This window comes from Syngnathus scovelli, chromosome 7, assembly GCF_024217435.2.
Source record: "Syngnathus scovelli strain Florida chromosome 7, RoL_Ssco_1.2, whole genome shotgun sequence".
In the NCBI taxonomy this organism is placed as follows: Eukaryota; Metazoa; Chordata; class Actinopteri; order Syngnathiformes; family Syngnathidae; genus Syngnathus; species Syngnathus scovelli.
This window is the reverse complement of record NC_090853.1, coordinates 11174908-11199028: the sequence shown is the minus strand read 5'-3', so window position 1 is coordinate 11199028 and position 24121 is coordinate 11174908. Positions and strand designations below refer to the sequence as shown.

Sequence of the window (24121 nt, the reverse complement as noted above, 5' to 3'; positions counted from 1 at the left end):
TGATTATGTGATGAGTCATCAATCCTAAAAAGATTTTTGTAACAGGGTTGAATGTATTTTGAGGTGCACAACTTTTGAGAATGATTCAGATTCTGAGAATGAAAAATTAAGTTACAAGGTAAACATCATCCAGAACAAATCTGATTAAAACTGAAACTGTTATGTGCACAGAAGGAGGAAATGTATTTTAGCGTGTACAAGGGAAGAGAGATATTAAAGCAATGATGTAAATCTACTAGCTACTAGGTCAATATCACTGATAGCTGTCGGTAATGTAGGACATTTCTACTTTTGCAATTTGAACGAGGCCAAATAGTGACGCTAGCCGTACGTCACCCTGGTTCCTTCTTCTAGACTTCGACTCGACCACATATGAGCCCTGTGGCGCTCTCTTGCCACCTAGCGGTCAACAGTGTGAACAACGCTTAAGGTTATCCCCATCAAAAGCAGACCCCTCTCGCTCTAATGGAAGATGGCGACTGGAGTCCTTCAGAGAGCAAGCACCGGCTTGGCCCGGGCTAAAAACGGGGCCCAGTCCACCCAGCATCTTCTCGTTTGGAGCAGGTCAGCTCGTCATTAAGATGCATGCCACGTTTCATTGTTTGTTGTAGTCTGTTATTTGTGTGTTAGCATCGGAGGTTGACGCGATGTGTCTGTGCAAGCTAGCTGCTGACGCGCTAAGTAGTTGAGTAGCGGTCCATCCGAACTAAACCACATGAAAAACACTCACTCTGCAATGTCATATTTTACGAAATTAGATCAATGCTGTGTATTTACTGAGTCAAAAGAAACACACTTTTTAAGTTGTGCCGTGGTGTTTGTCAGATGCTCAAGGTCAATTTGCTACTTGGATGCTACCTACTCAGTAGGTCCTACTGTATACACGGAAGTCCTTGTGTATCAGGGTGTGATCGTGTGATGGGATACTTACATGGCATCAAGCGTCTGCGGTCCTTTTGACTTCTTTTTTATTTTGCAGAGGCTTTTCCACATCCGGTGTCAATAAAAAAGAAGATAGCTGGTTCAAATCACTCTTTGTCAGGAAAGTTGATCCTAGGAAAGATGCACACTCGACCCTACTGACCAAAAATGAAGAAAGTAACCTTTACAAAATCCAGTGTAAGAACATTGCACATTTCCCAGAACAAACATCCTTAAGTTGTTAGAATTGTTGAAATGTATCTCTGTTTTCAGTCCATAATGTCAAGCCTGAGTGCCTTGAAGCATATAACAAACTCTGGTAAGTTGTATTTTTATTGTTTAATCCTAAACCATTTTGCTCAGCATGAGTTACACTAACACTGAGACAAGTGTGCCAAGCGTTGTGCAGCCAGTAAAAATAAATCTGTGTTCTATTCTTGTGAGGTGTGTAAGGAGCTGCTATGCTGCAAGTCATCTGCGCATAACTTAGATGTCTACAGGCCAAGTACTTTTAGTAGTTGGCTTCTATTTAGGTTCTGCAACCATAAACACCACTTGAACTTTAACATGAAACATATTTATGATTTTAGGTATGGTTCCAAAGCTATTCTTGATTAAATTATGCTAGAGTCCTAGCTGTTTGTGAAATTATGTATTTTTTTTGCCAGTGAGGAAGTCTTGCCCTCCATCCATGCTGATAAGTACTACCCCTGTGAGCTGGTGGGCACCTGGAATACTTGGTATGGAGAACAAGACCAGGCTGGTAGGATCATCACTGCCAAATATATTGCATCATAGCAAAATGTCTCCATAGGTATTGTATGGTAGCACATAAGTGCTGTGAGAAAAATAATTGCTCCATACGTTGTTTTTCCCTACAAATGAACGATTAACTCTTATTTCACTCTTATTTATTCATTGATTGTGCCTTCTTGTTTTATTTTATTTTTCTTATGTTGTTTACTTGTATGTACATTGTGAGCTGTTGACATTTTCGGATTCCCATATGACACAGTAAAGATATTTTTTTTTTTTTTTTTTTGCCCAGTTCACCTGTGGCGTTACAGAGGTGGTTACCCAGCTCTGACAGAGGTGATGAACAAACTACGCCAGAACAAGGTCACCAGGATTTCTTCACACCTATTCTGTTGTTTATCCCATCCGTGAATAGAGCCTGTTGGTACTGACCCATGTTTTTTCCCAACTGCAGGAGTTCACAGAGTACAGGAAGGAGCGTGGTAAAATGCTGCTGTCTCGCAGAAACCAGCTTCTACTGGAGTTCAGTTTCTGGAATGAGCCAGTCCCTAGGGAGGGACCCAACATCTACGAGCTGAGATCCTACCAACTCAGGGTGAGTACTAAAAAACAATAAAAGCATCATTTGTGTTTTCACTCTTAGGCACAGCACTTTATGACCAAGCAATCAAATTGAACTAGACGAGTGGATCTGTGCATGTTCCACGCTTATCAGTTGCGTGGGCCGGTAATTCTGTTTGCTAATGCTAATATGCGCTAACACTGCAGCTCTGCTTTAGGGCAACAACAAATTGATGAAATTGATAACAAAATAATATTGGCAACAAATTTGATTATAGATTCATTGTCTGACAACGTCACTTAGTTATTACATCAATCAGCCGCGCCGTTGCTGTGTTGTGCACAGAGCAGCAAACAGGCTCGACTCATACCACTGTTCTCTCCCACAGCCAGGAACAATGATCGAGTGGGGTAATTACTGGTAAGACTGCATAAATTAATTGCACACACAGAACCTGTTGCACCATTCTTAACCGTCTGCACGTAATTGTTCAGTCTAGATCAGGCATGGGCAAACTACGGCCCGCGGGCCACATCCGGCCCACGGGACCGTTTAATCCGGCCCGCCAACCCTAAATAAATTGTATTATTAAACTTTTTTGTTTTTCTCGGTCGTTTTGCCTGCAATGACTGCGTTTCCCCAGTAGATGGGGAACCACTCGCCTGCGCATTTACTACCGGAAGCCGTGTTAGAAAGCTCGGTGCACACTCACAAGTGCGTGTACGTACTCAGTAGTACGGAAATGGCGCACTCGCGCTCTATTTGTATCAGTGCCGAAATTAAAGCGTGGGCTGTGACGACAGCATTCTTGTAATTTGCGCGCCGAGCTTTCGGATACAGTTTTACGCTAAAGCCACCCACAAACCTTCCCCTGGAATCCTTCCATTAAAATGAGTCGCCCAAGGAAAAGCAAGGTGGACACTGAGTGCCGAGTGTTTCAAAAGAGTGGCCAATTTGGCTCGACGTACGCGACGTGACGTTCAGCCACATAAACATCAACATCAACCCGTCACAGATCTAGGTAAACGGACCAACACCTCGGATCTCTCCTAAGAATTGCCACAACAAATTTTACTCCAGACTATGACACACTAGCAAAAAAAGGGAGACCACTGAAAATGAAAGGGAGGCTTTCAAGTTTGTTGTAAAAAAAATGCATTTTGAATATGATCTGTACAAATAGCAGGGATTGAAACTAGCGACCATTCTCATTTTCAAACAATGCAGGATGCTCAAGGACATTGATGCACCACCTGTTTGTGACTAATCTTAACCTGTAAAGTTTTTAAGGCTTACTTTAAGGAAGTGTTTCCCGTTTTCTCACCTCTGTTATTAGGTGTTTGTGAGTTAAAACTCTGCTCTGATTTTCAGATACCCCTCACCGTGTTGCCGTTTTGATTACTTTATTTGGATGTATGCTTTCACCGATTCTTCAAGATGATATATTTGGTCAGAATGTTTGCCGTTTGATGTGATCTCATAAGATAAACATCTTTCATTAATCTGACCTGCAGACACTGAAGTGATGGAGACTGTTATTCATAATAACAGTGTCGTATTTTATGAGAATCACTGATAGCAGTTTTTTAGGGATTTTTTTTTTTTAATGCTGTTAATAAATGCATTTGTTTTCAAAAAACTTTTTTTGAATATCCACGCTTTACTACCTACTAAAGGCCAAAACCTCGTTTATATTACTTCACACAAACACTACATCCAACTGCTCCTGGTTCGGCCCCCCGGTCAAAATTTAGAACCCAATTCGGCCCGCAAGTCAAAAAGTTTGCCCACCCCTGGTCTAGATCAAATGATCTTTATTTGCTCTTTTAACTGAACAATTACTGAATAAGTACAACACTGCAGCGAGACAAAACATTATCATTCTGCGTGAGTTAGTTGTAATGGATTGCAAATAAGAAGGTTTTGGGGGCTTGCCGGACTGAATGTTATCAGTGAGTGCCACCATTTCAAAAATTGTCTGCAGTCACATTGTCATCACACTAGTATGTCCACTATAGCTAATCCATAACTGTTATAAAGTAAGAGTTTTCAATTTTCGGGCATGAAATATCTGATTACTCTTCTTCTTTGTACACTGACCAGATTGTACCCCCCACCCCACTTACATGATTTAAATGATTGTTTTGTTGTTTTTGGCAGGGCGAGAGCTATTCGACTACGCCAGCAAAACAGTGAAGCTGTCGGAGGGTTTTTCTCACAGATTGGCAACCTCTACATGGTTCATCACCTCTGGGGTAATGTCAAGAAACCAGCTCGATTTGAAAAAATACTGTACAAGATTAAAGCGTTTTGAAATAAAATACTTTTGTAAGGCCATCACACTCCAAGTGACATGGATAAAACTGGCAGAATTTTCGCAGTGTGTGGGGTTGGCTAAACTAATTTTCATAAATGGAGGACTGTCGGCCACTGGTTTGTCAACCTGATTATTTAATGTAGTTGTTGGAGGCAGAACAAAGCTGTGCTTTCTGTAGTGAATGGTCTTGAGTTGTAAGAGGTTTTGTTTTTTAGCCTACAAAGACCTTCAATCCAGAGAGGACACAAGGAACGGTGCTTGGCAAGAGGAAGGCTGGCACGAGGTGGTCTACTATACAGGTGGGCAAATACTATTTTAAAAAAAAAAAAAAACTCCAGCAAATTAGGTTTGAGTGATTAATCGCTTTCGTTGATTCATTCAAGTATTTGTCAAGACATGGTACAAGCAACATTCCATATTTGCTAAACATATTATCCGACTTTATTATGAGGCCAGATCATCTACTTCAAATGCCTTTAAGGACTGTAACTGAAATAAATATTTGACCTTCGAGTTAAAATGACAAGAATAAATAGTTTCTAAAACCTATTGCTTACATTCGCCTCTCCCCCCCACAGTTCCTCTCATCCAACATATGGATTCCCGAATTATGATCCCCACCAAGGCATCACCTCTGAAGTAAAGACTGAAGCCTCTCGCAATGAGTGACCCAAGAGCATCATATCTGACCGTTTCAGTGCTATCAAACTACATGCCTCTTTCTTTCATCATTATTGTCATATCAGGAGTTGGTGACTGATGTATAAGGACAGCTAAAGGAGTACATATACTTATTGTGGTAGGTTCAAGTGGCACAGCATGGGACTGCAGGGAGTACTTGCTAACTCCAAAATACTCTTATCTATGATGCTCTGCAATATTTACATTGCCAGGCATCTACCTAGACACAAGCGCAAACTACATTCGTGTCAAGTCCTTTTCAGTATTTTGGGTAGGTCAAGATTTGCTTTGAAACAAACCCTTACAACTCTACTGCATTATGCCACTGCATGGTCATTTATTCCAACATGGACTCTGCCACATGGAAGCTAATCATTGATGAACAAGATCACAGGCTACCAAAGTATATTGATAAAATAAAACAATGCAGCTATGGTATGTAAAGTTTAAGAGTCTTGTTCCTATCATAACTGCCGGGGGACTTTTATTTATTGAGCGTAACATTCATTAATCGTTAAAATGTTAGCTGGCATAACATCTGAACTTTGTGTTCCAAAGTTGACAATATCAATGTGTGATACATATTTTCAAGAAGTTAATATTTTTGACTGAATTTCATCATGTTTTTTTTTTTCCTGTCTTTGTGGAGTTTTTACACAATCCGGTTATCAAGTTTCTTAGTCTTGTTTGTAAGTGTAACTTTTTTTTGCCCTTGTGTGAACAAAGCATGCCTTGTTTAAAAATATTGTTTAAAAATCTGATGTAAGGTATTTTCAGGGGGAGTAATGATAAACCACAACATGGGCATTCACGCCGCAACATATTGTCAGATTTTATCAGAAAAAAAATATGTGTCTTTATTTTGTCTCTCTAGGGCAATAATGACACAGAATTAAAGCAATTCAAGCAACAACATTTGTCTGTGTTTAAAACTCAATCTTTACAATGCAGCCTATCCTTCGCGTGACTGATTACAATTATCCATATATAATTAATTTGTTTCACATTGCACTTCCCATTGTGTAGGAGTAAGTCTGAAATGAAAAAAGTGCCTAAAACACAAAAATGTTGCACCTCCACACAGGCAGCAGGTATTTAAAAGTATAGGCGAAATGGTTGGATTATAGTAAACATTGATTTAGAATCTGTTTACATAAATGGAGTATTCACGATGGATAAAACCATCAGACCTTATGGTGCAAATAACATTTGTTTAAAAAAAAAAACTTAAAAAAGAGTAAATGTACTCTTTTTAGGGTCATCAAATCTTTTCCATTTCTTTTAGCAGCTCTCCAAAACTTGTAACATACCACAAACTCATCTCTTTAACCTGTGGCCTCACCACATTGCCACCAAATCCAATGAAGGCGTTCTATAGAGGGGAAAAACAAATCAACCACATTGATTTTCAATACAATGAATATAAATAGCCTGAATATTCAAATGAAACCATTAACATGAATACTCACGGCTGGAGGGCACGCCTCTAGATCTGTGGCTCCATCTCCAATCATCACCACTGTCTTGAAGCCGTACTTTTCCTTCAGCATGCTAATGACTTTGCCTTTTCCCCCGCTCTCTGCTGTCGGCTGGCTCTCATCAAATCCAGCGTACTCACCTAAACATAACCACATTTAATTTATTACTTCTTAAAATAATGTCATGTTGGGGACATTTTTGGAGATGGGGATGAAGTCTCACTCCAGTATTCTTACCATTGAAGTAGAATTTGAGTCGGTTGGCGTAGATGTTTTCTAAAGGAATGTTTAGCTGAGTGGCTACATGTTCCACAATGCAGCGGAAGCCGCCTGAAATGAGGAACACCTTGATGTTGCGTTGGTGTAGGCGCTCCACAAGGTCCCTGGATATGAACACGGAAGGAAATCAATGATCAGGATAACCACCGTCCTTGTGGTTAGTGTGGGAAAGGCATATTTATGTCCGGGCATGGCAGTGCTTCAGTGCACATCATAAGATCTGATGGTTAGAGCAACAAATGTACAGACTGAAAGATCTCAAGGGAACTCAAAACAATATGAGATCACAAGAAGGCAGGTTTAAAGTTAAAAGTGCACAAAATCCCATCCCATACATGTATGGAAGGAACTAGAAAGAAGATTGTGGGCTATATCCTCTTGTGACAGCTAATATTATAAATTCTCATTTAGGTTGCTCATCATTTAGATGGCTCATAAAATGTTCTCAGCAAAATACATTGGAGTGTCTTTCCCAAAGCTTTCAATAACTCGTAGTACTTTCCTAAAGCAGTCTAGTACTCTAGGAAAATCTTGATCTTCAGAATGCTGTAAGTGAAACAAAAGAAACCAAACATGGGGGGTTGCCTCTCATACCTGATACCTGGGGTCAGCTGTGGTGGGTGGTCTGTGATCAGTTTGTTGACCTGTTCCCTGGAACATTTAATGATGGCGAGGCGCTCAGACAAGGCTGATTTGAAAGTCACCGAGCCACCCATGGCTTTACGAGTCCTATAACGTACAAATTAAGTCAAGTTTCGTGTGATAACATCGGGTATAACATAGTTTTGAAGAGGAATGTCTTTACATTTCAGTGACTGCATCCCCAACGCCGCAGAACTTTGCCAGTTCATCAATGCCTTCCTCTTTGATAACCGTGCTGTCCACGTCAAAACAGACAGCATCTGCTCTCCTAAAAAGTTCCTTTGTCTCTGACATTGTAGACATTGCAATGCTGTGAAGAGAAGGATTATTCGTAGTCAGGACTAAACAAAAATAAAATACATTTTCTGCCATTTAAAATAGGACAGATACATAATAATTTGACAATAAATGTGTCAACAAGGGGTGTAATGATAACCACGATATTGTGATATTGCCAACATCATTAAAAGAGGCACAACTTCATTAAAAATATTTTTTGCCTGCTTCAGCCAAACACAACATTATAAACTACGTACATGTACCTTGATACACAATATTGTGCTTTTTGCCAATATCATGAGATTTTTTTTTTAGAATATTGTCTGTTTTTTACAGTATTGAGAATGGTTTTATATCGCCACTCACCACACAATACCATCATAGTAATCGTATTGTGAGGTTCCTATCATGGTAATATCGTATTGTGACCGTTGGATATGGTTGCATCCCAAATGTCAACATGTGAAAGTCTGAAACAGAGCTAACAGATACTATATGCAATCATTTTTCACTTTTATTTCTCAGAGATACAGTATGTTTACTTTCTATAATAAGCTTGTAAGGTGAAACCAGGGAATAGATGCCTGGAAGCAAGGTTTTGTTCATCCGTGGCCTTAGGTTAATAAAAAAGGCAAACTTCTTTATTTGCTAAGATTTTTGGTTGGTACCAAGATGACTATTGTATATAATAGACAATAAACATTATCTATATTTCCGAGTAGGATTTTCTTTTAGTTTATTTAAAACCAGTACTTTAACTTTTGCTTTGGAACTTGTACTTCCACAAAAGTGCAAGTACATTTGCCACAGCTGACATTGACAAAGCTCTGAGCTGATCCACACATGATGTCCAATGAACAGCAAAATCCATAATTAAATACGACAAAACGCCTCATATTCTAACGACAACAATACGTGGTTGCATAATAGCGACTGCTTAAACAAAACATAGGAAGGGCCATGGTGGACATCGTCTGCCACTGTTGCGTCACCCCTCATTCACCGTCCACATAATTCGTTACAACGCTGGAGTATGGAAACATCTAATTACAAGAATGCAATGGAGCAGGAAAGCACTATATTGTCAAGCGTGATGATGAACCGCTGACATTTAATGAAGTTAAAACAGTTATATTTTACCCAAATCTATTCTGTTTTTTGTGATCTAGTCAGTTGACAGCAGCTGTTGAAAGATAAACTTGATGTGAAACGAATAAAAGGACAACGTAGATGAAATGGAAAATCGAACAAAAGAACAAGTCGTTCTGGAGTAATACTTACGAAAAATAGCAGCGGTGTAAAGGAACAAGAGGTAGCTTGAGGAAGAGACCACCATTGACCGATCACTCCAGACAGAAGCATCAGTTGGTGGACGACCCAGAAAAAGAAGTAGCGAGTTGCACCAATCAGAGCCAAGCCGGTGAAGAACCGCCTACACTCATCTGATAGGACGTCAGCAGGTATGACCAATCAGGGCTCTCATCGCAATGATCCCGCCCCTACACCAGATCAGACGGCCTGCCCTGAGCTCAGAAATGCTGAACCAACAAGAAGAAGCAAGGGCATCGCGACAACGAAAAGCACTGCGGAAACAAACTTTCCTCAATTAAAATGGCTACCTTTTGAGGTTTGTGTTCCATGAACGTTAAAAGAGTGGAAGAATGTGTATTTCTAATAGAAAAGTGAGCGTTTATTCCTGGCTATATAGGTTATAAATTTCCCTGAATTAGCTTTAGCCTGTTAGCATTTCTTTGTGTAATGTACTTCGAGTTTCTCATTCAAGTACTAATGCAAATAAATAACTATTATCTACTAAGGGATCAAAGATAATCTGAAATGTTAATAATAGAATTACTGGACATTTAACTTGTGAAGTTTTTGTTTAACTGGTAACATTCCTGGAAACACGTGTTTGAATGCATGGCCGAATTCTGATTTACTCTTGAAGTAGTAAACTCAGTCAGACACCATGCGAAATAAACAATTTTCACACAGACTTTACAATGAATGAGCTATCGCTCAACTCATTCTGCTGTCAGTGATTAACATGTTCTTACCAAACTAAACATTATTTCTGACTAATATCGATATGATGATTTTTTCGTTTTCCACAGGAAATCATTCAATATTGCCACGCAAGCATTTCATCTTCCGGGCCACAAAATGAGGTGCACTTTCACAATCTATTGTCATCCAGTATAATAGCATCTAATGAATGACAAATACGATATCAGCAATAAGATTCAGATACAAATGTGGCATAATTATTGTTAATGGGAGAAAAACCTGAGACTGCATGGCAGAATTCTGTTCCAACTCTGTGGTGGACACAGTCAGACACCATGCAAGAGGATTGCCTCATTTCTTGTAATCACGGGTGAACGCTCTTTAGCTTCATCCAGAAATATAGAAATGAGCACACATACTGTAGTGATTAGTTTTTCTTCTTTTCTTAATGCAAACTATGTCCGCATGTTCCGCAATAGTGAACTTGAATACATGATTTTATTTTATTTTTTTTCAACAGGGCTTCAGAGTGATGTGACTCCCCCCCCCGTAACAGTGCGGGTGAGTTGTGACGTACTGGCTTGTGTGCTGTTAGTCGAGGTGTCATTCCAACAGGAGGATGAAAGACATACGTGTGCTAAAGTTGTTACAAATATAATTTGTTGTACCCAATTATACGAGGGACGTGCCAAAGGTTTTCAGCCTCACCTTGAAACCAAATACATACCTCTATGCTCATAGCGAGATAGGCCAACTCTTTGCGTGTCTAACTAACAAAGTGCCTCTGAATCAAAAGAAGAATTGCGTGCAGTAATTACAGGTAAATACATGTGTTTGAAAAAATAAAAATTAAGTCTAAACAAAAGACAATAGTGTCAACAGAGGGCAAAGAGGTTTCATCCAGGAGAATCAATGCATCAAATGTTGTAGAATAGTATTAGTCTCTTGTCTTGTTATCTACATTTTCTACGCTTGTACTAAAAAAGGATAACCAATAAAGTTTAACACTGTTACATTGTGTGGTTTTCATTTCTTTAAATATTAAAATGTTCTAAAACTGTGGTTCATCAACTTATGTTCCAGTCATTACATCTTGTTACATCTCAAGTATATACCACAAAATACAACCATTCAGTCATTAACATGAAACAATGTCCAGTGGTTCTCAAATTGCTCCTACCCATGGGAGTACTTGATACTTTAAAATATATTTAAAGAATGGCAGTATCATCAGTACAAAAAATGTAAAAAAACAGCAGTTTAGACTACAGTACGTTTTGCATTATTTTTAAAGTTTCAGAACAGGTGGTTATGAGCTTGAGTGACATTTTTGGGGTGGTGACTCAGCTGCATAAGTGTCTCTAAGTGTATGTTGGGGACTTTGCGATTCATAACTCCATATTTTGACAATTCTTTAATAACTACCAAAGTTATTTTATTGGTTGAATAAAACATGGCACAATGATAAGCAACTAAAAGTTCTGTTTATTATTACAACGTTAAATAATTTTCACCTTTAAAAGCAGCTGCATTTCAAACGGTATCACATGATACTGGTAAGCAAAACAATATGGCATGTGGTATGAAATCCACATTAGACAATGCGTTGATGGCACAGGTTGGCTCATTTTATCATAAAGACCCAGAGTGAACACCTAAACAAATCCAGCATTTTCATTATATGATTGACCAACATTGTTTTTACAATAAATGTTGTAAACCACATCAAAATAAACTGCTGTTGACTACACTCTCGGCATGGTGCACTTTCTAACAAGATCCAGCAGGTAGTGCTGTTTCTGTACAAAAGGTATTTTGTCTTACACAGCAGCGTTAATAGAGAAATAAGGACGTGGTGAATGAAGTGAATTCGATTTGATCAAGAAACTATCAATATTTATATTGTTGACCTTCACTTATTAGAAGATGTGCTGCACTGGCTCATCCGCCTCTGCCGCTATGGACAGCAGGATAGCCTTGGGAGTGTTCTCGAAAAGTGCCGCTCTGTTCTGCGTCTGGCCCTTCTTGACCCAATGGCCGTAGATCTTGAAGGCACATGCATCGATAAGCTTGCGAATGGGCTTGATCGCATACGGGTCACTTTTCATCACCTCCTTAGTAACTGGTTTGACTCTGCGGTAGCTGCAGTATATGCGCATGGTGGCGAGTACCGTGAGGCAAATGACCTGGTGAAAAGGTAACATTCTTTAAGGTACTTACGTTCTACATTTGGGGGGGATAAATCAAACAGCCCTGCATTTAATTTAAGCACCATTTATTGCCCCTATCACATGTCATGGTAACTGTACTGATGCTGTTAAAAGTGTTCATAGACCATTTGACAGTTTGTTTCTTAGAACATTTCATGTTCGTGACAAGACCTTACCTTGAATTTTCGGTACGGGCTCAATTGTCGGACTTCGTCTACCACATACTGGGAGAAGAACGAATGGTTGAGCACATCGACGGCTGTGTAACGCTGCCTGGGGTCCACTACGAGCATCCGAGAAATCTGATAAAATGGCAAAAGGAGTGTACGTTTTACTGTAGGGCAATTTACATATAGAACAGATGAGATAAACCAAGAAAGTGGCTGACCAAATCTTTGACAGTGTCGGAGCGGTCATCCCATTCAGGGGATGAGAAGCTGTAATCTCCCTTTAAGATCATACGCAGCATCAGCATCTGTTTCCTGTGCCAGAATGGTGGCGAGCCAGCCAGCAGTGTATACATGATCACACCTGCACTCCATCTGCACGTATAAACCAGAGGGCAAACACCATGGCAGAGTGTATTTGAGATACCAGGAGCTGTCGTATCACTTACAAGAGTGCTTGTGAGTTAGACGTCTTGGAAAAGATGTAGAGCAAGGGCATTTAAGGCCGCCGGAATGATCAGTAAATGCGGCTTATAAAATAATTTTTCTACTTTGATTTTTGTGATGGGACTCTTACATGTCTACAGCCGTTCCATATCCATCGTGGCCAGGGTCCATGGAGCACTGGATGATCTCGGGAGCAAGATACAGAGGTGTTCCACACACCTCTGCAGGAAAAAAAAGGTTTTAGGAGAAAACAAGTTTGAACTTAAGCAACAGAGCAAATTTATTACACGTTTGCTTCATGTTTTGTCATAACATAAAACATAACTTAAAATAACAGTACAACACAACATAACAATATCATGATAAGGCGTTCCCATCGCTTGTCTTCTGTCCATGACCTTTCCTCTGATTAATTCTGTGATTCCAGCAAGTTAAACAATCTAACCTAAACAAATCAGTTATTGATTTTGTGACGATTCAATGTTGAGGCAAATCACTATTTGGCATCTTTGCATTTAATGACAGACAGATCCGAGTATCTTGTTGCAACTCAACCTTTGTAACTTAATAATGTGCAACCAGACCATGCCCTGATTTTGAACAGCTGCTGGGACATTTTCCAAAGTTGTCACATTTCTTAAAGAGCGCAAACACAGTCAATTAAAATGTCTACTGTATTCATGTTTTGGTGTCAGTTCACTCAATATATCAACATTATGATCAATCACCCACGAATATCTGCAGCTATGAGGACATACTATTTGGGGACAACCTGATAATGTTTAGGAGTTGACCTCTGACCTTTAAGCTTCTCTCCCGATTGGATTTGCACGGCGAAGCCAAAGTCTGTGAGTTTAATGTTCATCTGATCATCCAAAAGGATGTTTTCCGGTTTGAGATCTCGATGAACTATGTTCTGTTCATGGAGGAAGTGAACCACCTCCAGCAGAGCACGCATGATGTTCCTACAACCAAAATATCAAGCACTCATGAAAGTTTGTCATGGTTGAGGTCTGACAGTAGGCTGGTTGAAGTCAAAATTTGCTCAGTGACCTTGTTTCTTTCTCACTCAGAGTTACTTTCTCTGTGAGGTAGTCAAAAAGTTCACCCTTTCTCATCCTGGAATGAAGAAGGCAAAAAGTAAATAAAACAAGAATAGATTAACATTTTTGGAAGCAGATTAACCTTAGAACAAAAAGGCTGCAAGTGAAGATTTCTCGTTTGTCCATACTTACAAGTCAAAAACCAGGAAAAAGAATACGTGGGATTCATAGCAGTCTTTCAGCTGTACTGCAGGGACATGCGTCAAACACAAGAAACATCAAAAAAGTTCAATATCACTGCCGTTGATAGTCGGAGAGCAAATGTCAACATTTACGATAATTGGCCACTGACAGTGTGTTGGTTGGACGACACCCCCCATATATGAGGGCGGACTACATTGTTAGTGCATTCAATATGGGCTTACTAATGTTCTCCCGTCCGCAGACTTTCTTGAGGATATCAATCTCCTTCACCGTAGAGTCCTTGATCTCCTCGATCTCCTGTGGGGTTGTCTTGTCCGAGGGGGTGATGTCGATGATCTTCACGGCGTACTCCTGAGACGTGCGTTTGTCCACGCAGCGACGCACGACGCTGCTCACTCCCCTGAGGAAAAGATATCTCGGATGTTCAATTCATGTGCTGTTAGCACAACACACTGAATGGAAAATAAAAAACGACCCCTAGGGTTCCGCCTGACTATAGCTTAACTTATTTTTGCAATTACAAAATACTGCAGCATTTGAAATTCCACTTGGATTGCAGTATTGTTCAACATCTTAAAAAATAAGAAACATTGTGGTATATACAACTTGGATTAGTCAGATGTAGCAAAAAAAACATTCGCATTCACACCAAAGGTAAATTTTGAGTCTTCAATTAAAAGTGTAGTCTGCGATTTTCATTGTTCAAGCTGCACGATTTAAATGTACCCTCATTTCACAGCAGCCTCACTTTTTTCCATTCAATTTTGGAGTCATTGGTTCATTTTTGTAATTATTTTCCTCCATTCTATTTTTTTTAAAAAGTATGTCAAACCAATCTACAAAACAGCTTTGAACACAGAACCAAAACACGCAATCTACAACGTTTCTTATGTAAGGGGAGCCACTGTCTGAGAAATGGAGGGGAATGACAATTAGCGCTGTCATTCTCAGCTCACATGCTTCAAGGGATGTATGGAACCCCTTGGAGACAGACGTGGTGGGACAGACATCTTGGTAGATTTTACTAAACATAATTCCACAACATGATCATCTCTGATTAAATTGCTTTCCGTATACCACACGTTACACATACATACCTTCCCAGTATCTCCTTGGGCTCATACTTGTCATAGAACTCGTGGGCGCCCACCCAGTCTGGGATCTCCTCCTCCTTGGTCATGATGGAGTGATCGAAACAACAGCTAGGTGTCCAAGATACACAGAGAATCTAGTGTGAAAGGTCATGACAGGTCACATTTCTTCCTTAAAAGTGTGATTTGTAATTTGTAATACACAAATTGTTTTGAATCTTTGGAACATAATCCTGATTTTAATTTGCAGTGCAGCTTTGGTGGGCTATGGTAAATTTGCTTGGGCTAATCAATGATAACAACATAGCACATGACATAAATGGTAAAGGACGACCGATTCAACAGATATTGTAATGTATGCCTGGGGGGAAAAAACCGCTGATAAATAAATATCCAATATACAAGAAAACGGAGGCGAGGCAAACCTTATTGGGTTTCCAGAAATCCTTGGTTTACGAGTTTTGTTACGGCAGCGACGTAACCCGAATGTGTAACGCGTCGTAGTTCATCGGGTACCGCAGTAACACGTCCTAAATACAGAAAGTATTTGAATGGGAGGGGCACTTCTTAGTATATAGAAAACAACCAAATGGAAAACCATTAATATCGCCGGTTACTGCTCTTCTATAGTGCCATGATTTCAATTCAATCTCCACCAGAGCACATAGAAGCGCTGCATGTCCTGATAGGTATGATAAGTAGAGCTAATGCAATCAAGGGTTAACAAAAAATAAATGACACAATGACGACAAATTGATGCAAATTATCCAGTTAAGTTGTAATGTTTTGCCTACAAAAGCATATCACTGTATTTTATAGTTAACATGTTCAGACGACGGTGAAAAAAGTTACTTTTTAATTATGGACGCCATATAGCAACTTCGATTTAATTTACTACAATCAAACACTAGCCGGGTGTTTTAAAATAACAGGCGTGTGCTAGTTAAAGTTTCGAACATTGTTGCGTCTTTTTTAAAACGATACTCGCTTGGACAAATTTGAGTGAAAGGATCAAAAGACTGGGTCCACTCACCGTGTTCCGGCTTGGGCCAGTCCCTCCTATTTAAGGTTATCCATCATCGAGAGGAAGGGTGCGAAGAACGGTGGACACCGACGCTTCCACTGCTTTGCGAGGTCGCTGCCATGACAGGAGCTCCAATGTCAAGACACCAAAAATAAACTCTCGCTTCCAAAGCGACCTCTTTCCGCTAAAGACTATCCGCTTAAAAAGCAGATGTCCCGAAATAACCTTATCAACTTATCTTACATTTGTAAACTCTGACAATTTCGAGATGGATTTAGCTATACATGACTTTATACTGTTCTATTTGCTTCAATATTTGACTTAATTGTACAGAACTTATTTTTTTTAAAATACAACCTAGTAATTTATAACCGACTTAGACAAGACTCAACTGATAGGCCTGTACTACTACTTTCGAGGAAACAGCATTACAGTAAACACAGGGGTCATATTGCACATCAACACCCCACACCAGTGATGACAATTCTGTAGCAACCATTTATTTATCAGGTCTATGTATTGTAAAGTTGTATGCATGACAAAATGTGTGTGGGTAATATTTGTGCCCACACAAATAGTATCCACAAAAAGCCTTCATTGAGTGACTTGAGACAAGCATGACTACAGAGTGTACTTACTGCCCACATGGCTGGGTGTTAACTGGCAAACCATTAACCAGTTTGCATGATGAGTCCATGCTGCATGATACCATGCACAGTGGGTTCGACTCCAGTGACATTATATGTGTGCAGTTTACTAGTGTTCATGGCCTAAATTATGAGACAAATCATTGGAATCTTGTTTTTGTCTTCATGATCCAAATGCTTTAATATTTTCATTTCTACAATAGAGGAATACCCAGCACTGCAAATAATGACATGCAAGCAAAATCAACTCAAAACCGCAATATTTATCAACATGTGACTACAAGCTCTTTTGAAAATTTTTGACTGAATTAACTGATATTGTCAGAAAAATAAACGTATATTTAACAGGTCTCAATTAGATTACGATGTCCGGCATTAGTGACTCTACGGTCTCCTCTCTCCAAGGTTTCGGGATGCAATTCAAGACAGCCCTGTTGGATGAACAAAAACGTTAGTTAATTACCAGACACAATCTTTGTGGAGCATTAAAAACATTCTACTACATCTTTTATGCCCAGGTGATCATAAGTGCCGTAGAAGTGTGAAATTCTTGATGTTTTGCACAAGTAGACACAGAGCCATTTAGATCTCTGGAGACTTTCAGATCCCCTGCCAATTCTTTGCTGTTCTTTTGTTTCGCTATGCTCAGTGTAGTATGCACAACGGGTAAGTCACCTTTTCCCCATGTTACCTGGCTTGCAAGCGTGATTTCTAAATGACCATCATCTCTTGCCACAGGAATGTAATTACAGCTCTAGTATTTCTTACAGTTTTGATAAGGCGCCAATAATTTTGTCCAGTCCATTTTGGGAGTTCTGTGTTAAGAGTCAAATTTGCTGTTCTATCATTGTTTTTATTCTGGTTATTCCAGTACAAACAAGGGAGCTAAACATGTGAATAACTAAGGATTTATCATTTCTTGAATTATCTGGGAGAGGTGGTGCATTATCTGAAAAGTGTATGCAAAGTTTGTAAAATGCAGACCCTCATAAGCTATTTTTACTTATGCAATCTAATGTTGTAGCCTCCATACTTACCATTCGCAAACTTGCATTGTTTGAGCACCTCGCTGAAGCCCTCGCAGAGTTTATAATCGCTTTGGGATTGAGCACAGTCAATAAACTGCTTGAGCTCATAGGAACATGCTTGCTGTGGGGTATTCTGCTGCTGGTAGGGGGACTGTGTTTGGTATGGCTGGGCCTGATGGGGCTCCTAACACAAACACAAGGCAGAAGATTACAACCATTCAAGAGCATGTATCTGAGTGATAAATAGTATGGGTAACTTGACAAATAAGAAAATCACTTGAGTCATCTTAAAGAATACAAAAGTCTTTACAAAAATAATACACTTGTGATGAACCTACAACACTAATTACTCTGTCCCTTAGTTCATCTATGAATGAATAAAGGGATGTTTATTTACCTGGTATGTGACATCAGGCCGCGCAGGCTCAGAGCTACCCCCGCTGAAGGCTCCTGTCATTGCATGGCCGAGGGTGTGTCCGACCGCAGAACCTACCGCTACCCCAGCAGCAGTTGTCGCCATCTGGGCAAACATACCGGGCTGCCTGGGCGCTGCCGCTGGAGCAGCCATGGCGGCCGGAGGTGCGTGCATCGGTACAGGAGCATGAGAAGGAGGGGGTGGCGGTGGTGGAGCCCGACTGTAAAGACATTGACAGAAAAGGTCAAACAATGGCGCCATAACTGTTTAGTGTATCAACAACTGACTTGGTGATTAACAAAAGGTAGACTGTGCATAACATCTTTAATGCACGCAAAACAACTCAACAGGGTCACTTGAACCGCAACGCACACAGTTCTTTCACAAAGCAAGTTGACAATTTTGCCAATTAGAATACTCTATAATATGAACAGAGTGTAAACTAGCGAAAGAAGTCAAGCATGATTACCCAATAAGTGATTTGTTTAGGTGTACCATATTCACACAGTTTAAAAAACATAACAGACTCCCATATTTAATAGGGGGGGGGGGGGGGGGGGGGGGACTAAGCAGAAATGGTTATGTTTCACTATTTAAACAGCGTCACGATTCGGTTATATATTCTGCTCAATAGCATGACCTTGATGAAAGACGTTTCAATTAACCACGCGTAACAGATCTTACAAAATAGTGACATTTACAGAACTCTAAAATGTAAACCTGTAACCCTAATTGATCCACTTTGTGTTAAGCAAATTTCTTTCGTTGGCTCAGTCGCACATGCAGTCCGAGGACACGTTAGCACATGACGCTATCACAATTCAAATACGCAATTTTTCAATGTTACCTTGCTGGAGAAGGCATTCTCGACGTTCGGCTTCTGCTTCCTCTCGGCATGGTGTCAAATTACACAAGTTATTCTTCGAAATATGCTGTTATCGGAAAGTTTCAGGTGTAACGTCGGTACTCGTCTTCAGCTAAATGCTGTAATCTAGCGACCTTTAGCCGTTCCGGAACTTTCTGTGTTACATCATTTATCTCCCGTGTAACTTCCGGTAAGAAGAAAACAAGGTGACTTTCAACAACGTTTTATTATTATTATTGTTATTAATTTGCTAAGTTTGGATAAGTAATTCATGCATTTATATTTTTTGTTCATTTGTAACGTAATCATCCTGCAAGTCAAACGCGTATTTGTTAAGATAAACGTCGACAAACGTCAAACTTTTTATTCATCTTTAATATCTGCATGTGTGAAAACTGAATACATAATCAATTGTATTTAAATTCGTCCGAAAAAAAAGATTACAATGAATATCGGCTCATATACCTGCACACAATAGGAAATGACAACCTCATTTAAAAAAATAAAGTACAAAATTTGTACTATAACTTAGAATTCAATATAATGATTTAATTTTAATGTTGTTTTTTTTCTCTGAAAAAAGTTCGTAACGCTAAAGAGGGGCGCATGTTAATCCCTTTTTCCCTTCCTCCTTTTATTTGAATTCTTAGGCCACTGACGGCGTTCACCAGCATTTTCCGATCTTCGCTCTGCCCAGGTTGGCATAGGTGCCTCCATTTCCGCTGGACGTCCTCCTCTGTCCGGTACATGGCCCATCATTGTCTAGTCACCAGAGAAGACTTATCTGTACCAATGAAATAAAATCTGACTTCATAGTTTAGTGTTTTACCTTGTGGACATTTGTACTGGGACCAGCTTTGATTGGCTCAATGCAGGATTGATCTTCTCTGGTAGCCAGTAGAAGTGGGAGGGACACTTTAGATGAAACTGCGATGGATGAAAAGGGCGGGATTGAGGCGATTGCTTCACTACGCTCCTGTGAATGAAAGAGAGATACTGTCATCAGATGGAAAGATTCTTTATTGTTATTTGCACTGGTATCGGATGTTTGTGTATCTCTCAGGGGCTCATCAAATAATCCCTCCATCCATTTTCTATAGCACTGGTCCTAACGAGGGTCATGGGTGACAATGCACAGTGGGATCAATTTAAAAACAATGACAGGTGACAAATATTATGGACGAATGGTTCAATGTTATATTTGTTTCAGTGTTTTTTTTTTTTTTTTAATGTCCAACAAAATACTCAGTGAGAGGACAGTTACGGTACATTTTCAAGCAACAAATTGGCCATTTGGAAGGCAGGACATTTTCTTGCCACCTATCTAGGGGCGCTATACTGGTCAGCATATGCCGATTCTAACGACCCACGAGTTTGTTGCACAAATAAAGAAAGAGCCTGTGTTAACACGGGATGCCCTCCTCACTAAAAATATACTTGCATATTGTGTGGGGTAAGCAGGCCATTGTACTATAACACTGAGACCACTAGGAACAACAACACTGTTTTACATCCTGTTTGTAAAGATAACATGAAAGCAGCTAACACTGCACTTTGTTATTGGTCTTATTTTGTAATGTATTCATACCACTTACGGCACACTACGTTTATGATCACCAGACAGTAACCAGAAGAGGAATTGCTATTATGCTTTGTTGTGTTACAAATAATACTTGTGACTATGTTATGCCTTTTGAAGTTGCGGTGTAAACTGCAACTGGGAGCGGCAAATAACTTGCAGCAAGCACTCGGTCTTTTTTTTTAAATAATTGTTTACCATCTGCCAAACAGCTGCCTGCTATTAAGTTTGCTGCCACCACCTAGTACTCCTCCCTTATACTTTTGCTCTCAAGTGAGGACAAAAAAATAGACATTCTTACCTTTTGTTTTTCTCCCCATGCAAATGACTCAAGTGAAACCTGAAAGCGTTTGATCATCATTTGCTGTCGGCGGCCATAGTCGTCGGACAGAACTCGATTTAATTTTGCCAACTGTCTCTATGGAAACAAGAGATTAGGTATATTTTTAAATAAAAGTGCAATTACAGAGAATATTTACTGAACTCAAGTGGCATAAACTAGAGAATGTATAAAAGCCCACCCATTGCTCTGTCGTGAGGCTGGCATGTAACAGAGACTTTGTCATGGCTTCACCGGGAAGACAAGCAATCCTTGACTCCACCTGCATTGTATTTTTATTATATTTCGTTTCAGTGTGTAATACATTACATAACGCATGCTCTCAGCAAACCAGCTCACCTCTTGCAGCACATCGGGATATTGAGAGGATGTATCCATGTTAAGCGCGTGAAGCAGTAATGTCCACTCTGCCTGTATCTCGGCCATCCTTTGGTTATTGTTTGCATCATTGTCTTCGTGTTCCTGACAAACCACGGTCATTTCCTCCACTCTTTGCTCTTTTGCGGCTTCTTCTCCAGCAGCTGTATCCTCAGAATGCACCTCTTTATACTTGATTATGTGTGCTGCTTGCAATTCTGACACAAGGAACTCTGTGGAGTTTCAAGTAGCAATTTAGAGGTTCCTGACATCAGGTAAGGCTTTTGGATACCTCATGGGTACTTCAAACAGCACATTAAACATAAAAGTCCCTTATTATTGTTTCTCACCAGTGATTTTGTAGAAGACAGAAGGCTCCAGAGTCTCTGAGTTCAGTCCAGTGAGAGGAGAATTTAAATTGGACAGAATATTTCTTAGCTCTCTCGCTAGCAAGACGCTACTACCTCTTCCACCGGGGTCTGCAATATAAAAACAAAAATTTGACTGAGCACGTTTCGGTGTTGACAAATCAAAATCTTAAACTTGTAGTAATATGACTTCTAGATTGTGGGCAATGTGTGTAAACATCAAAGTCATAATTTACTATTTCCATATAAATACAACATTTGCTAAATGATTAGCAGACTCACGTCACTTCAATGCATACAACCTTTGAACTGTAACTCTTTGCAATAAAGGTGTGGCACAATAGCATTATTTTTGCCACTAGTAGCACAAGGGCTTCCTCTAGTGGTAACATGAAATAATTAGCGAATTAAATGTTTGAATGGCGCATGTTTATGCTTTGTTTTTTTAAATTGAGCACCACACATTTATCTACTTTTAAAGTACCATATTTTCCGGACTATGAGCCACTACTTTTTGCAAAAGCTTTGAACCCAGCGGCTTATAGCCCAGTGCATCTTATCTATGGATTTTTCATGATTTTTATGATTTGTGCATATTCTCTTGTATGTGAATTAAACATTAAAATACCTGCCGTTTAAAGTCGAGTGCGGCTTATGTATGAACAAAACGGGATTTTCCCCTAATTTTAGCTGGTGCGTATTATATTCAAGTGCGGTTTATCGTCCGGTAATACATTTTTGTTGAAGAGATAGAGGATATCTGAATCAGTCCTTGTCCAGTCCTTCTCCGAGGTCACAAGTTTGTGTTTCCATCCCGACGCCTCCAATAAAATTCGTTTTAAAACATTTATGTACAATTTCATGCACCTTCAATCTTTTTAAAGTCATTTTCAGTTGACAGCAGGTGGCCAAATGGCTGCCTCAGGAGATGGATCAAAGTGGGTACATTTTACTCCTTAATTTGTATTCTTAAACATTGCAATAGTGATCAAAATGTGTGTTTAGACTTGTGTGGCAGCATTGAAAATATTATTGCAAAGGCAAGTTTTGACTCAACTTTTCCTTTAAGCGCATGCTTGATGATCACACTGTGCATAATGTTACAATGGCTTACAATATTGTTAAATTCAATTTTAGGAAAGAAATCTCTTCCTGGGTTTTGATGAACAATCAAGCCTAGTACACCAACGTCTCATGTGCTTTTCTGTTGTGCTTCAAAGAGTAGGTAGAAATTGTGTTTCATTGTACCTTGAAGCTCCGGGCACAGACACTTCAGCTGGGAAGTAAGCCAATTTAACAGTGGGCATGGAAGTTCATCACATGTACACCTCGACAAACAGCAACCATTCTGGTACCTGAGCAGTTAATAACGAGAGGATATAAGAAGTTTAAATGCTATTCATTAGAATATCATAAAACATGAAACACATTAAACCAAGCTTGTGTTGCGCCTTTGTGTACAGGTTGCACAATATGTGGAGTTACGTGACACCTCAGAAAACACAACTATTACTTACCCTAACGCTTTAATTGCAGAAATGCTCCCAACACTCCTCTCCATTTTTACTTTATTACAAGTTGAGAACGGAATCACTCAGTTGCCACTTGCAAGCAGGCGTTGAAGCATGTTTTGATTTCTGACTTCCTGGTTTTAAGGAAATTAATAACAAGCTGCTCACACATTGCCACCTGCGGCCCGGAGAATGAACTGACAGGAAGAAGAGGAAAGTTCCGACAGATACGTCGTAACTTGGAATTCTTGCATGTCGTAAACCGAGGAGTCCTTGTAAATCTTTACATACAATACATACAAAATTCATTATCATCTTAACACAGTTACTGTAAACACATACATGGGCAGTGCAAAAGTACTATCTGTTTCTTAATTTTATTAAAAACAACTCTCTTAATGTTGTTTTTCTAGTTTGTATTTATTTAAAAAATATTTTCTAGTATCCTTTTCATGTCTGTATACCTACTTTTGCACATATGGTGTAAGAGATTAATAATAAATTCCAAAAACAAAAGATACCGCATAACTTCTTTTGCACCACCCTGCTCACTATACAACATACATACTCTCCACCAAAGCACAATAAATACACATCAGACGCAGTTAAGACAATGGTAGCAAAAGGAGCCACGCTGCACTCAACTGTGAGTGCGTGTTTGCTCGCTCCCTGCTGGACCTCACCACCATATGTGATGAGAGACAACAAAGCTGTGCAATGCGTCAGGATGCGCTGCCTTTTATTTCCCTGATATTGGTCCCATCGAAAAAAAATACTCTGGGGGCCGACCTCTGACCCTAGGCAGCAAGCCTAACAATACAAGCAGACGCTCGCTTCTACTTAATTGTCAGCCTTGATCATGCGCAGATAGGCTTTGTAACTACTTGGGACGGTATGCAAAGT

General features: G+C 39.7%; 5 protein-coding genes, 1 long non-coding RNA gene and 2 other non-coding genes across 12 annotated transcripts; 4 read left to right on the top strand and 4 right to left on the bottom strand.

The window, feature by feature from the left end:
* The first annotated feature begins 395 nt into the window (after positions 1-395).
* Positions 396-6150, top strand: nipsnap2 (nipsnap homolog 2). Its single transcript, XM_049725515.1, has 10 exons — positions 396-564; positions 980-1119; positions 1195-1240; positions 1590-1684; positions 1970-2040; positions 2132-2272; positions 2628-2659; positions 4400-4494; positions 4772-4855; positions 5135-6150. The coding sequence occupies exons 1-10, from the start codon at positions 473-475 to the stop codon at positions 5197-5199; spliced, it is 861 nt and encodes a 286-aa protein (XP_049581472.1). The 5' UTR covers positions 396-472; the 3' UTR covers positions 5200-6150.
* Positions 6069-9346, bottom strand: psph (phosphoserine phosphatase). Its single transcript, XM_049725520.2, has 6 exons — positions 9197-9346; positions 7800-7946; positions 7589-7723; positions 6953-7098; positions 6707-6855; positions 6069-6609 (listed from the first exon to the last, which is right to left on the bottom strand). Exons 2-6 carry the CDS (start codon positions 7937-7939, stop codon positions 6499-6501), a joined length of 681 nt encoding a protein of 226 aa, XP_049581477.1. The 5' UTR covers positions 7940-7946; positions 9197-9346; the 3' UTR covers positions 6069-6498.
* Positions 9347-9384: 38 nt separating this feature from the next.
* Positions 9385-10935, top strand: LOC137840436 (uncharacterized). The gene is made up of 3 exons (XR_011087083.1): positions 9385-9542; positions 10030-10083; positions 10443-10935. It is a non-coding gene; the product is annotated as an uncharacterized lncRNA (long non-coding RNA).
* On the top strand, positions 9834-9965 carry LOC125972945 (small nucleolar RNA SNORA15). Its single transcript, XR_007482971.1, has one exon. It is a non-coding gene; the product is annotated as a small nucleolar RNA SNORA15 (small nucleolar RNA).
* LOC125972946 (small nucleolar RNA SNORA15) lies at positions 10210-10339 on the top strand. The gene has a single exon (XR_007482972.1). It is a non-coding gene; the product is annotated as a small nucleolar RNA SNORA15 (small nucleolar RNA).
* Positions 10936-11387: 452 nt separating the features above from the next.
* Positions 11388-16267, bottom strand: LOC125972116 (phosphorylase b kinase gamma catalytic chain, skeletal muscle/heart isoform). Of its 5 annotated transcripts, none has more exons than XM_049725507.2 (11): positions 16118-16263; positions 15510-15614; positions 15091-15221; positions 14215-14393; positions 13982-14036; positions 13800-13865; positions 13548-13711; positions 12877-12967; positions 12521-12674; positions 12309-12434; positions 11388-12108 (listed from the first exon to the last, which is right to left on the bottom strand). In XM_049725507.2, the coding sequence occupies exons 3-11, from the start codon at positions 15171-15173 to the stop codon at positions 11842-11844; spliced, it is 1185 nt and encodes a 394-aa protein (XP_049581464.1). In that variant the 5' UTR covers positions 15174-15221; positions 15510-15614; positions 16118-16263; the 3' UTR covers positions 11388-11841. The 5 variants fall into 5 exon arrangements, with proteins under 5 accessions (XP_049581464.1, XP_049581463.1, XP_049581465.1 ...); XM_049725506.2 differs by having other exon boundaries at positions 15091-15195; XM_049725508.2 differs by having other exon boundaries at positions 15091-15195; positions 15515-15614.
* A 319-nt stretch (positions 16268-16586) lies between these two features.
* Positions 16587-19237, bottom strand: chchd2 (coiled-coil-helix-coiled-coil-helix domain containing 2). The gene is made up of 4 exons (XM_049725527.2): positions 19046-19237; positions 18181-18418; positions 17793-17967; positions 16587-17186 (listed from the first exon to the last, which is right to left on the bottom strand). Exons 1-4 carry the CDS (start codon positions 19093-19095, stop codon positions 17176-17178), a joined length of 474 nt encoding a protein of 157 aa, XP_049581484.1. The 5' UTR covers positions 19096-19237; the 3' UTR covers positions 16587-17175.
* Positions 19238-19420: 183 nt separating this feature from the next.
* Positions 19421-23386, bottom strand: im:7138535 (uncharacterized protein LOC797998 homolog). Its single transcript, XM_049725509.1, has 8 exons — positions 23225-23386; positions 22956-23062; positions 21690-21818; positions 21322-21572; positions 21164-21244; positions 20944-21060; positions 19893-20039; positions 19421-19825 (listed from the first exon to the last, which is right to left on the bottom strand). The coding sequence occupies exons 1-8, from the start codon at positions 23266-23268 to the stop codon at positions 19673-19675; spliced, it is 1029 nt and encodes a 342-aa protein (XP_049581466.1). The 5' UTR covers positions 23269-23386; the 3' UTR covers positions 19421-19672.
* Positions 23387-24121: the final 735 nt, after the last annotated feature.

What these genes read in the sequence shown, in the direction of transcription:
- nipsnap2 (XM_049725515.1), top strand. Translation starts at nt 473, where the DNA reads ATGGCGACTGGAGTCCTTCAGAGAGCAAGCACCGGCTTGGCCCGGGCT. An exon ending in ACAAACTACGCCAGAACAAG is followed by an intron (nt 2,041 to 2,131) that starts GTCACCAGGATT and finishes TCCCAACTGCAG; the next exon opens with GAGTTCACAGAGTACAGGAA. An exon ending in CGAGGTGGTCTACTATACAG is followed by an intron (nt 4,856 to 5,134) that starts GTGGGCAAATAC and finishes TCCCCCCCACAG; the next exon opens with TTCCTCTCATCCAACATATG.
- psph (XM_049725520.2), bottom strand. Translation starts at nt 7,939, where the DNA reads ATGTCTACAATGTCAGAGACAAAGGAACTTTTTAGGAGAGCAGATGCT. An exon ending in CAGCTGACCCCAGGTATCAG is followed by an intron (nt 7,099 to 7,588) that starts GTATGAGAGGCA and finishes GTTCATATCCAG; the next exon opens with GGACCTTGTGGAGCGCCTAC. An exon ending in ACTCAAATTCTACTTCAATG is followed by an intron (nt 6,856 to 6,952) that starts GTAAGAATACTG and finishes GGTTATGTTTAG; the next exon opens with GTGAGTACGCTGGATTTGAT.
- LOC125972116 (XM_049725504.2), bottom strand. Translation starts at nt 15,173, where the DNA reads ATGACCAAGGAGGAGGAGATCCCAGACTGGGTGGGCGCCCACGAGTTC. An exon ending in CCCAAGGAGATACTGGGAAG is followed by an intron (nt 14,394 to 15,090) that starts GTATGTATGTGT and finishes TCTTTTCCTCAG; the next exon opens with GGGAGTGAGCAGCGTCGTGC. An exon ending in TATGGAACGGCTGTAGACAT is followed by an intron (nt 12,675 to 12,876) that starts GTAAGAGTCCCA and finishes TTATACGTGCAG; the next exon opens with ATGGAGTGCAGGTGTGATCA.
- chchd2 (XM_049725527.2), bottom strand. Translation starts at nt 19,095, where the DNA reads ATGCCGAGAGGAAGCAGAAGCCGAACGTCGAGAATGCCTTCTCCAGCA. An exon ending in AGAATGCCTTCTCCAGCAAG is followed by an intron (nt 18,419 to 19,045) that starts GTAACATTGAAA and finishes ATGTCTTTACAG; the next exon opens with TCGGGCTCCACCACCGCCAC. An exon ending in GGCCTGATGTCACATACCAG is followed by an intron (nt 17,968 to 18,180) that starts GTAAATAAACAT and finishes TGTTTGTGTTAG; the next exon opens with GAGCCCCATCAGGCCCAGCC.
- im:7138535 (XM_049725509.1), bottom strand. Translation starts at nt 23,268, where the DNA reads ATGGAGAGGAGTGTTGGGAGCATTTCTGCAATTAAAGCGTTAGG. An exon ending in GCCTCACGACAGAGCAATGG is followed by an intron (nt 21,061 to 21,163) that starts GTGGGCTTTTAT and finishes TTGTTTCCATAG; the next exon opens with AGACAGTTGGCAAAATTAAA. An exon ending in CCAGTACAAATGTCCACAAG is followed by an intron (nt 19,826 to 19,892) that starts GTAAAACACTAA and finishes TCTGGTGACTAG; the next exon opens with ACAATGATGGGCCATGTACC.